General features: G+C 41.5%; 1 protein-coding gene across 1 annotated transcript in view; it reads right to left on the reverse strand.

Moving 5' to 3' along the window:
• CHADL (chondroadherin like) overlaps positions 1-12828 on the reverse strand; it is a 228123-nt gene that overhangs the window by 162424 nt on the left and 52871 nt on the right. The window contains exon 3 of the mRNA XM_075182791.1: positions 8461-10119. Coding sequence (XP_075038892.1) covers positions 8461-10119 — 1659 coding nt within the window. The remainder of the gene's footprint in view (positions 1-8460; positions 10120-12828) is intronic.

The raw sequence follows: 12828 nt of genomic DNA on the forward strand, positions 1-12828 counted from the left end.
AAGCCAGGAACACTGGTGGTGAACCTGTTACTCTGGCACCCTAATGGCGCCAGAGGCAGGTTTAAATAGAGTCTAGACTGAACTGATTGGTGGAGAGCGGAGGAGGCAGCGGGAACAGAGGCAGCGTCCCGTTGCCTAGCAATGGAACTGAGACCAGGGCGCATGCGCCCGCTATCCGGAAGTCCAGCGGCAGCCGACGGGGAGATCAGACGTCCGTTCCCCGTCTGACAGGGGAATCAGCGGGGACGGCGTCTGACAGTTACCATTTAAAAAATAAACCTATTTCCCTCCCACAAACAGCCCCACATACACCCACATAATATAAATACACTGGCCCCTCACACGCCCATATTATATTAATATAAAGGATGCCTCTTTTGAGGTAAGAGAGGTGTCCTGATTGAGGCAGCGGGTCATGTGAGGGAATAGATAATGAGCACGTGTCATGGGGAATATCAAAGAAAAGCTGCTGAGTGTTGTAAGGGTATTGTTGGCTGAGGAGGGGCCGTGTGGGAAACAGACTTCTAACTTACATGCCCCCCCTCTGCCCAGCACCTTTAGACACACATGCCCCCTTTGTGCCCTGCAGCTTCCATCACATATGCCCCCCCTGTGCCAGAGCAGCTTCCATCACACATGCCCCCCCTGTGCCAGAGCAACTTCCATCACACATGCCCCCCCTGTGCCAGAGCAGCTTCCATCACACATGCCCCCCTTGTGCCAGAGCAGCTTCCATCACACATGCCCCCCCTGTGCAGAGCAGCTTCCATCACACATGCCCCCCCTGTGCCCTGCAGCTTCACACACACATGCCCCCCCTGTGCCCTGCAGCTTCACACACACATGCCCCCCCCTGTGCCCTGCAGCTTCACACACACATGCCCCCCCTGTGCCCTGCAGCTTCACACACACACACACACACACACACAAACACACACACACACACATGCCCCCCCCTGTGCCCTGCAGCTTCACACACACACATGCCCCCCCTGTGCCCTGCAGCTTCACACACACACATGTCCCCCTGTGCCCTGCAGCTTCACACACACACACACACACACATGCCCCCCCTGTGCCCTTTAGCTTCACACACACACACACACACACACACACACACATGTCCCCCTGTGCCCTGCAGCTTCACACACATGCCCCCCTTGTGCCCTGCAGCTTCACACACACACATGCCCCCCTTGTGCCCTGCAGCTTCACACACACACATGCCCCCCTTGTTACCTGCAGCTTCACACACACACATGCCCCCCCTGTGCCCTGCAGCTACACGCAGCCACACACACACACACCTTCTTGTTCTTACCTTTTTTTTTTTACAGGAACAGAAATGATGGAAGCTCCTGCACAGCTGCCATAGACTTTAAGCAGCCCGCCTAACACAGTGTACCATGTACACTGTTTGTGCCGGGGGGGTTTGTGCCGCAAATGGGGGGAGGGGCCAATTTTTTTTATCTTTTTTTTTCCTTCCTGGTCCCCCCCATCTGGGCCCCCAGAGAGCTGCTAGGCCCTATGCAGGTGCCTAGGTTGCCTAGCGGTAAATCCAGCCCTGCCTTTAAATGGCTAGGGTAGAATCAAGATTTTTCTTTCAGTTTTGTCCGTATAAATTCTGTATTGTTGTCTTGTTGATATTTTGAAGACATATTTTTTTTCCTCTGTTTTGGACATGGCAAAATATTTTTTAAGGGTCAGTTTCCGAATTAATTTGTGTAAATTGATATAAGTATCGAACTTATTCAGAGGTTGGTCTGGGCTGAATTTCAATCCTTTGCTAAGCAATTCTATCTGTGGTTTGGTTAGGTCAACCTTACACGGGTTGAAAATCCCTCTATTATATAGTACTACTTCCTTATCTTTGATCTGGCCTCTCCTTATTCTTCCTCCTCTTCTGCCTCTGGTGTTTTTGGTCTCTGGTGGTTTTTGGGTTATGGGAGGGTGAGTCCACAGTAGGGTTGGACTGGTCTGGGGGAATATGTTTCAGTGAAATATGTCTACTGGGATTGGTGACCACTGTGCCAGTTCTAAAAAAAGATCCAAATTTTCCTCGGTATCTAAATCTGTACTGAAATGGTGTTTATTCTGATGGTCAGCCTGCCCCAATTTTTCCAGAAGTCCAGACAGCAAGACCATGACTCTTTTCTGGTAGGTATCTTTACCCTTTCTAAAGCCGTCTTGGACTTTATATTATTATTATTATCATTTATTTATAAAGCGCCACATGGTTTCCGCAGCACCGTACACAGTACAAACAGTGGACAGTACAGGGAATAACAGTACAGAACAATAAACGAGTAGTACCAAGACTTCCAAGGCTCCAGGCAAGATAAATATATTGAAGTTGGAGCAGAAGAGAAGGTAGAGAGACAGGAAGGAGGAGGGCCCTGTTCATACTAGCTTACATCCTAAAGGGAGGGCAAACAGACGGCTGGCACAAAGGGAGTCAGAGGAGGCGAGGTGAATAGAGCGAGCATGGAGAGAGGGTTAAGTGTAAGGCAGGCCTGGTAGGCTTTGCGGAAGAGATGAGTTTTGAGTGCCCGTTTGAAGGAGCACAAGGTAGGGGACAAATGGATGGAGCGTGTGAGGTCATTCCAGTGCAGGGGGGGAGCTCGGGAGAAGTCTTGAATTCTGAAGTGGGATGAGGTGATCAGAGTGGAGGAGAGGTGACGGTCATTGGCCGATCGCAGTGACCGGGCGGGAGTGTGGATGGAGAGGAGATATAAGGGGCAGTAGAGTGGGAGAGAGCCTTGTGGGTGAGGGTTAGAAGTTTAAAAAGGATTCTGTAAGGGAAAGGGAGCCAGTGTAGGGCAAGGCAGAGAGGGGAGGCAGAAGAGAAGCGTCAAGAAAGGAAGGGGGGCGAGGTGAGAGCAGGGGAGGCCTGTGAGGAGAAGGCTGCATTAGTCAAGCCGGGAAATGATGAGCGCATGGATAATAGTTTTGGTTGCTTCATGAGATAGGAAGGGCCAGATGCGGGTGATGAAAGCGACAGGATTGGGCAAGGGGCAAAAGAGAGAGAGGAGTCGAGGGTGACGCCCAGGCAGCATAGTTTATAGGAATAATTCCTTCTCTTTTAGGGTGGTGCTCTAAGTGGGCTCCCTAGATTTCTAAGATTCAATGGTCTATAAATCCACTTGGAGGAGTCTCCCACTGACATCATTATCCCTGAGGAAGCCCTAGGCGAAACACATTGGTTATTTCACTCCATACTTGCTCCAAATCGGGGCTAACGAAGGAACAGTATTTTCTACACTTTGACACATGCGCAGACCGGACAAAGTCACGTCTATGGTTTGTTCAGCATCTAGACTCACCATTGCATCTACTGTGTGAATCCAGAAGAGAGGGACATTGGAAGAGAAGATACCAGCACAGCCCTTACAGGGTAAGTCTCCTTCCGTGTGGTGCCCTGACACCACAGCACTCGGATTGAACTTTGATCCTAACAGGACCCCAGTTCCACTTTGTGACTCGAACAGAGACTGCTTTTCTGGGACCTTTTTCACATTTTGGATTCCTGCTGTACGGAACTTTGCTTATTTGAACAGAGACTGATACTATTTATATTATAGTCGGTGACCCGATCTGTTGTGATTCTATTCCCTCACCACTATTCCTTTTAATGGATTATTGGAATAGGTCCCAATAAGAGGACTACTATATTGCACATATTGATATACTATATGTCTAATGTTGATTTATCTATTTACTTGAACCTGCTGTTATATTTAGTGTTTGATGTTCATTCTTACACTCCATTTACTTTAAGATTGCAACTTATGTTGATATCATATACCTTTGTTTTTATGTGTTGACCTCTCAGTAATAAATTTACTAGGTCTTACCCTATATACATATATATATATATATATATATAAATATATAGATTCTTTTCACCAGCTTGTGCGCCAAGTGGACTCCTACCATTCTAAAAATAGCAAAGATAACAGATTGACCTGAGTGAACCACTCCAGGTATCAAGACCACTGAGATGCACCAATAGGATACTGATGTAGCAGGTACGGATGATGAAACAGGAAGGATGCAGTAAGCAAGTTCAATTGGTACTACTTATGGCAGTAGAGTACTGGGTAATGTAAAAGTTAATTTTCTGCAATTTCAGTGTTGACCAGTACTATTGTGGTAGCGTGGTGCAGTACAAGTACTGAAAGAACACGACAAAGCAAGAGCAGTTGGAAAAACTATTAGGTTAGTAAAGTAATGTCGAGGCACAGCAGAAGTGAGCTATTCTGCCAGATAACTGGTCAGAGACCTAGCAACCAGAGACAGGAAAGTGGCAGTCTATAAACAAGGTATACAGAATAATGAGGAGCAGAATCCAGAGAAAATCAATCCGAAATTAATGGTCAAAAGGCAAACTTTTTTCAGGCAGTGCACAAACTCTGTCCAGAGTCACAGACTAAAGTTTGAATCAGGCAGCAAACAGGGTAACAGCAAGAGTCATATACCAAAAAAGCAGAAAGAATTCAGAAGAGCACAGAACAAAAGCATTGAAATTCACCAATGAGAATTAGAAAAGCAGTTACCTGCTGCTCCTAACACAAACTATACTCTAGGCCCCTGGACTTCACATGACACCAAGGTTGAAACAGTTTGTGACACTAGCCATCTCTTGATAGTCTGTGTCTGATGGAATGCCAACAGGTGATCACTGTGGAGGAGATGCAGGATATCATAGTGCTGCAGCACTTACTACTGAAGATGGCTCTAGAGAGCAAAGAGTGGGTGTCAGACTGACGGCCCACGTAACTAACTTAGGAAGGAATTGGGTATTTTTCAAATATTAGTTGCTATTTATTACTTCTATTAATGTTATAAATATATGTAACAATTTTTTTATATTATGATAAAGAGAGCATTTCCCGTAGACATGCTGAAAAGAGTGTGTGACAGTCTACACTGTGGTAGACAGCCTTACACAGACATACACATTTTAAATTCACACAGGTGAAAATCATATGATTAATAGGTGATTAGATTAGTGCTGGGTGGAAGTCTGGTATATAAGTGTGTGCTTTTGTTGGTGGCCTAACTAGTGGGCTGGTGACTAGACAGTGTGGCTGTATTAGTAAGTGCTAGGGTTGCCAGTTGTTTTGTCTTTTATGGAAAAAAGGTTTATATTTTTTACTATCCTGACAAAATAAAATAAAATAGTGAACCAACTGAGCTGTGTCCTGTCAACTACCTGGTGCTTTTATCACAGTAGTGTTATCTTGGGATGCTCAGGGAAGCAAGATTCAACTGCCTTACCCAGCATCTGGTTAATTTGGAGGAAGTATTCAAGGCTCTTGTGAACCTGGCCAGCTAGCACCAGGAACTGCAGCGACAGGTGCTACTGGTAGCAGAGAGGCAGGAAGAAAATAGGCTTCTGCAGGAACAAATGGATCAGTTGGAGTTGTGACAGGCTTACTCAGCCCGATGTGGGTTTACAGAAAAAGACAGCTTCTGATGATGTGGAAGCATACCTGGTATCTTGTCCGGGGGCTGCAAAAAGGTCAAATTCCCCACCTGAGGTTTGGGCTGAAAAGCAGGCACCTTATCTTGCCAGTGAAGCTCAGCAAACTTACATGGACTTGGAAGAGGCACAGGCCTTAGACTATTCACACTTGACGGCTGAGATATTAGCCTGCATTGATGTTAGAGTGCCAGCCAGAGCCCAGCGCTTCCATTAATGGTGCTTTGTTGCAGAAAAACCAGTTTGGTTCTCCCAGCTAATAAATTTTAATAAATAGCCATGTTAATTAATTTCTTATAATTGCAATAAGAAATGAAAATTAACAAGAGTAATTTGCGTCATAAATAGATTGAATCTAAGTTAATGTAATTATGCTCAAACTTGACTGAGTAGTCTTCTGGTTCTACAATTTCAGCATATTCATATATTCTGCTAGAGAGTGTATTCAACTACAAATGGAAGTTGGTTAATAACTGTTTTTTCAAAATATGTCCTATGGACCTCATTCACAAAGTGAAAAACAACTGAGACAGCAACATTTCTCTACGAGTTTCTGTCTGCACAGGTGTGGCTAGATGACTAAATTTACATCAGAATGCATGGGTTTGCTAATTAAGATAGAGGTGTCTGCAGGGCAGCAGAAGTTTGCACTGGCTGATCGGAGGAGTGAGGAAGTTCCTTGCTAAGTAAGGAGTAGGTGCCTTTGTGCACTAATTTTATGCAATGGTATATTTTATTTTGATCAGCATCAGAGTGGGTGCATTTTTAGAGGTGTTTCTTGCCCCTAGTTGATGGACACACTGCCATTTCCACTCCACAAAGGACTTGAGGTGTGCAACAGCTCATAGCTCGCAGGTATCAGGTACCATTCTATATTGTTAATACAGTGTCATATCTACAAATGGTGCAGGATGTTCAGAGCACATGGGCCCATGAGTCATAGAGCCCAGTACCACCTGTTCCTTTATTGATTTTCCAGCAGGACTGGTACTCTCCTTGCTGCAGTAGAGGAGCTGGAGCATCATGTGATGCAGTGGTTCCCAGTCTCTGAAAGGCACACTTCTTGCCTACCAGTGACTGGAAGCTGGCGCAGTACGTGATCCAGTGCAAGAATTCCAATTCTGCTACTATGTGGGCAAAGGAAGTGGTGTGAATTGGACCATAGTGTGCCTCTTCTAACCATTGCTCACACTGTATGTTTAAGATAAGTGAAGGGGTTGGTGGGGAAGAGGGATGGGTTGATGAACAAGGAAGGGGGAGGGGTGAAGAGGGATGATGGAGGGGTATGAAGTGGAAGGGGCATGGGGTGAATAACAGAGATTATGAAATGAGATGGCAGGATAAACAAGATAGTGAGATGCATGTATTTTTTTGCAGAAATGGTCTACAGAAAGTGCAGTTATGAAATTGAACATCTGGATTAGTGAGCAGTGCCAGAGTTATCTACAAGGTTATACTCATGGGAGTGTAATGAATAACAGGTGTGAGGAGGATGAAGTGGGATGGGGAAATGTGATGAACAACAGGGGTGGGGTTGATTAAGTGAGATAATGATAGGAAGTGATTAATGACTGATGATGAGGGATAGAATTAGAGGAAATGAGGCCTCTTTATTAAATATAGTTGCTATTGATTTAATGTTAGAGGGAAAGAGGCCTAGAGTGTTTCCTTGTTACTCAGCTTTCCAGAAGGGGAATAATACCTATACCTTTTATAAACAGGGCCCCAGTATCACACAATCTGGACAAACAGCAACAGAAATTAAACCAGCAAAAGCAGCAGTTTGTCAAAGCTACTATCCTTATTCTGGTGGAACAATCATGATTTTGGGGAACTGTCCGCCACAGTTAGAATTTTCTCGGGAAGTATGTCCCACTTTATGCTGCCATTCCACCTCTGCCAGCAGGTCAAAGTGCAGCACTGCTCCTTGATGTGGGCATTTTGTGCAAAGCACCAATGACATATTAGAAGTCACCAGCACTATGCAGTTCCTTCCTACAACGGAGCAAGCAGTAGCTGCTGGGAAGACCAGAACCCTTCTCCACTGCATACCACAGCAGAGAGGAGCCTGTTGGCATTAGGGCCTTGTAGCACACAGGGGAGAGTTTATGTGATAATTGAAGAAGTTATATGCCACAAACACACGCCCCACTCTCCCCTTGATACATATTGTCCCTGAGAAATGTGATTTTATGAGACAGACTCCTTCTTGTTTAGTGTCAGCCATTTTGTGCTAGTATAGCAATATAATCACATTTTATGCATTAAACATGTTATTCATTTGCAATAGCAGCCACTTTATTCTTTGTAAGCTGCAAATAACCAGATGTTAAGTTGTTTTTCATTAATAGAAATATTGTTCATAGAAGAATATGTCCATGGCCTTGAATATAGCTGACAAGACCATAACAAGCCCCCTCCTGGGGAGCTGCTTGCAGATTACTTGCAGAAGAAATATGTAATTTAACAGTTACTTTTCAAGGGCATGCAAGAACTGCAACTGTATATATTTCTTTATTCTTTGTAATATCTGTTGATGCTGCATTTTTTAATTCACAGTTGCGCAGTGCTAAAATGTTTACGTGACTGAAACACTATATGTAGTGGATGATTTCTCTTGACAAACACAGAACATAGGGTGTAGTATATCTGTGCGTGTGGTTCTGTTTTCCGGCCGTGAATGAATTGAAGAAAGTTTCCTCTGTTTGTTTTCTACTGGTAATATATTTTGGATTTAACATCCCCTTATCACATATGCATTCCTCCCAACTGCCCCAACTAGGGATATTTAATTTAACTGCCTAAATAATAGGTGAATAATTAAATTAATTTGAACTATTTTTCAGTTGGTAGTTACATAACTGATTCATTTGAAAGAATTTGGCACATTAGCATTATTTTGGCTTCTTAAACATGAAATACTTCAAGAATACAATTATTCTCATCTGCTAGATTCATCATATATAATACTGTACCTGTTGTAGTCCCATGTCATTCAGATATAGATGCTGTAGTGACCGCGATACTGGTAAAAATGCACCATTTCCAATACTTTTGATGGGATTCTTGGACAGTTTTAGCTCTGCCAGTATAGACATTCCGTTAAGTGCTTGTGTTGGTACTTCTGTTAGCATATTCTCATCGAGATGAAGTTTCTCTAGAGCTTTCATATTTCGAAAAGCTGTTGGTGCAATGTAGTTTATGTTATTCCCAGTTAGATATAACCAGTGTAGGTTTTGTACCCCAGCCATATTGTTGTCAGAAAGTGAATTAATGGAATTATGTTGCATATGAAGAGAAAAAAGTTTTGGAAGGAGTGTAAACCGTTCTTTTGGAACTTTAGTAAATCTGTTGTGGTCTAAGAAAAGATAGCCAACCCTTGGAGCCCCCTGAAAGACGTATGGATTTAAAGAGGAAATCTGATTATGTGACATGTAAAGGTAAATTAAATTCTTCATTCCCATGAATGCCCCGGGTTGCAGTTCATTAATCTGACAGTTTTGGAGGTGCAGAGATACTACATTTTTCATATCTGCAAAAGCTCCCTTAGGAATAGAATTGAAGGCATTTCTACGCAGATCAATGAGGCTAGTGTCCACATGGAAACCTTTGGGGATCACCTGTAGGGATTTATTTTCACAAATGGCATGTTTGACATCAGGCTTGCAGTCACAGCTTTGTGGGCATACACTTTCCTCATCTGGTTTTTCTGTGACTGTCAATAGATTATAAACTTCCTCAGGGAAATGTCCACATTTCAGGTCTATAGCTCTAAGAGAATCTAAATGGTCTCCTTGGAAGTGGCTGGGGTGAAAGCAAAAAAGATCAACTTTCAACCTTAGCAAATCAGCCCACACTTTAAAGGGTTGCAAATGACAATCACAGTTTATAGTGTTTCCTGTCAAGTTTATATATTTCAGCTGTTCTATACCAGCCAATGGGTGTATTGACCTAATCTGATTATTACTCATGTCGATAAGTGATAGTTGTTTGGATTTTTCAAATGCCTTGAAAGACACATCTTGCAATGCCATGTTATTGATATATAGCTGTTTGAGGGATGCCATTTGGACAGCTTCCTCTGAAATAAAAGTCATTGGATTCCATCCTAGCTCTAACCAAGCAAGGGCAGACATTCTTGAAAAGGCCTCTGTTGGCAAGTACTGGAGTTCATTGTGATCTAGACTCAGCCGTTTAAGATTTGGAAGTCCTGCTAATGCTTCATTTGCCACAACATTAATCATGTTGTTAGAAAGACGCATCCACTTAAGTTGCAAAAGTCCCTGAAACAGCATATCTGGCAAGTAGACCAAGAAATTGTGTCCTAGATTCAGAAAGTTCAGAAATCCTAAGTGACTGAATGCTCCAGGCTTGACCTCTTCAATATGGTTTTTCTCAAGGACTAGATGTTGTAGAGATGAAAGTCCATCAAAAGATTCCTGGTATATGAAACTTAAACGATTCGAGCCTAAATTAAGATACAGCAAACGCCCAAGACTTCGAAATGCCCCTTCTACAATTGTTTCAATATTGCAGTTTTGGAGGTTGAGATGCTTTAGATGAAGAACTGAAATAAATGCTCCAACAGGAATTACCTTTAGGTCATTTCCCTGGAGATTCAGTTTTTGTGTGTACTGCAAAGACAAACAAATAATGCGTTAGCATGTGCTTCTACACATTTTTCTCATATATAGACAGAAAAAACCCCTCTAAATATACAATAAAAAAGTCAGGTTCTAAAATGTGCATAATCCACAGCGTATACTTCCTGATAATTTTTTTTAACGTTAAAACTCTCATAAAAAGTACATCTGTGAGTGTCACAGAAGTGGTTTGTGATTCACAATATCCATTGCATTTATATTTCGATTTTTATATATACATACATATAAGGCATGGCTATTTCGTAACTATTGCAAGGCTTTACCATACATACTACATCCTAAACTGATAGGTAGAGGCATTAGTATAATGAATGCTTTTATACATTCATTTTTAAGACTTAGCTGCATATATGAATTCTTGTTTATAACCATGGGCCTGATTCATTAAGGATCTTAACTTGAGAAACTTCTTATTTCAGTCTCCTGGACAAAACCATGTTACATTGCAAGGGGTGCAAACTAGTGTTCTGTTTTGCACATAAGTTAAATACTGACTATTTTTTCATGTAGCACACAAATACTTGATAGCTTATTTGTACACTGAAATTTAAAGTTGATATCTGTGTGCTACATGAAAAAGCAGTCAGTATTTATACAACCCCAATCAGGCTGAGCAATGACCATTAATGTTTAGGGTCTACTCTGTAATATAAAAAAAGGCAATTTGGTCAATCAATAATCAAAGTAACAACAATTAAAAATCAAGGTAACAGGTGCTTGAAAGGGGGTGTTGAATACAAATATAAAAAAACAGAATTTCACATCACTCAGCTGTTACCAGCAAAAAAAAGACTAATTGTTTAGTTTTAGAGTCATCCTATTATTGGAGGTGCTTTGAAAGTGGCGGGTGGCTTGCCATATATTTGCAAATGTATGCAGTGGAAACTTTTGCATTTTATTGACACTTTATAAGCAGTTTGATTTATGTGCTGGTAACAGCTAAATGCTTGGGGATTCTGTGCTTTTTTATATTTGTATTTAACCCCTCTCTTTCAAGCACTTATCGTTATCTGTAAGTTAATTGAGCATCTTGATTGTTGTTTGTGAGGTCTGCATGGAGGCCTTCAATTGCCTGATGGACGTGTGGCGGTACCTTCTGCTAAGTTTTTTTTCTCAATTTAAAAGATATGTGAATATGTCTGACCCACTATAGATACTTTCACCGCTTAGAGTTTAGATCATTGCTACAGATGTTATAGTTATGTCTGGCTCCAGTGGTACAAAAATATTGGTTAAAATTGCCAGGTTTTACCTTTCACCTGATTTGTGTTTTGTATTCTGTTTCAAAGATTGCTTCAGTTATCTAGCAGTTTGTGTGCGAGTCCGTATTACATGCATCAGAAACAAACAACCTATTAGCAGAAGAGTCTTGGAAGTGGGAGATGGCTTTTCATATATTTACATGTATGCAAATGAGATTTGTGCCTTTGTTTGATACTTTAATTACAGTATTTCTTATGATGGTATTATTTTTATTATTAAATTTTACATATGAGATTGATTGGACGTGTATGAATTGGGGGGGATGTATTCTTCACCACAGTATAATAGGCACAGCTATGTGCAAAACTACATACCCAAACCACAAAAATTTACACTTCCTTCTGAGGGACAGGACAAGGAAAAAAACAGGTGTGGAGACAGGGCATATTTTAAAGGCATTCCGTACTTTTGCACATTAATTTTTAGTCTACTGAAAATCTTTCACCATCTTCAGTTTCAGGATTTGTTTTTTTTTTATCCATCTAGGAAAAAAATAACCTGCAAAAAAGTACTCAAACTGCATAAATATGCACACATAGTAACATAGTTGATGAAGTTGAAAAAAAGACACCAGTACTTCGAGTTCAGCCTATTTTAGAATTGTTTCAATCCCTCTCTTATATTTTGAAATTGATCCACATTAAGCAACCTCCAATCAGTTTAAATCAAGAAAATAATTTATTTTATTTTTTTGATCCCTACTGACCAAATATTGCAGTCCTATTTCTCCCTGGATCCACTACTATCCTTCATTTTAATTAATGGTCATAACCCCGGATACCCTTTTCTGCTAAAAAAAATTGTCTAACCCTTTCTTGAACATAACAATTGAATCTGCCCTCACAACCTTCACTGTCAGTGAATTCCATATCTTGATTGTCCTTACTGTAAGCAAAACCTTCCTTTGCTGGTTGTGAAACTTCATCTCCTTTAACCATAGGGCATGTGTCCAGTGTGCAGTCCTTGGGGTAAAAAGTTCCCATGAAATTTCTTAATGTATTTGTTAGGGATGTGCACCGGCGACTTTTGAGGTCTCGTGTTTTGTGTTTTGGATCCAGATTTTCTCGATGTTTTGGGTTTGGATTTGTTTCGCAAAACACCTGCCGAAAGGTTTTGGTTCGGATTTAAGGTTTTGGATTCGGATTTTTTTTGAAAAAAAACTAAAAAGTGTAAAAATCAAGTTTTTGGGCTTATTTTCACTCCTACGCTATTATTAACCTCAATAACATTCAATAACAATAATTTCCACTAATTTAAAGGCTATTCTGAACACCTAACACCTCACAATATTTTTTTTTTTTTAGTACAAAACGTTGCAACGAGGTATCTTTCTGGACTGCGTAGAGGAGTGTTTCCCACAATATAATTAAAAACCCATCAACTGTCTGAATTACACCCAAAAATAGTATCTGGACT

This window comes from Mixophyes fleayi, chromosome 8, assembly GCF_038048845.1.
Source record: "Mixophyes fleayi isolate aMixFle1 chromosome 8, aMixFle1.hap1, whole genome shotgun sequence".
In the NCBI taxonomy this organism is placed as follows: Eukaryota; Metazoa; Chordata; class Amphibia; order Anura; family Limnodynastidae; genus Mixophyes; species Mixophyes fleayi.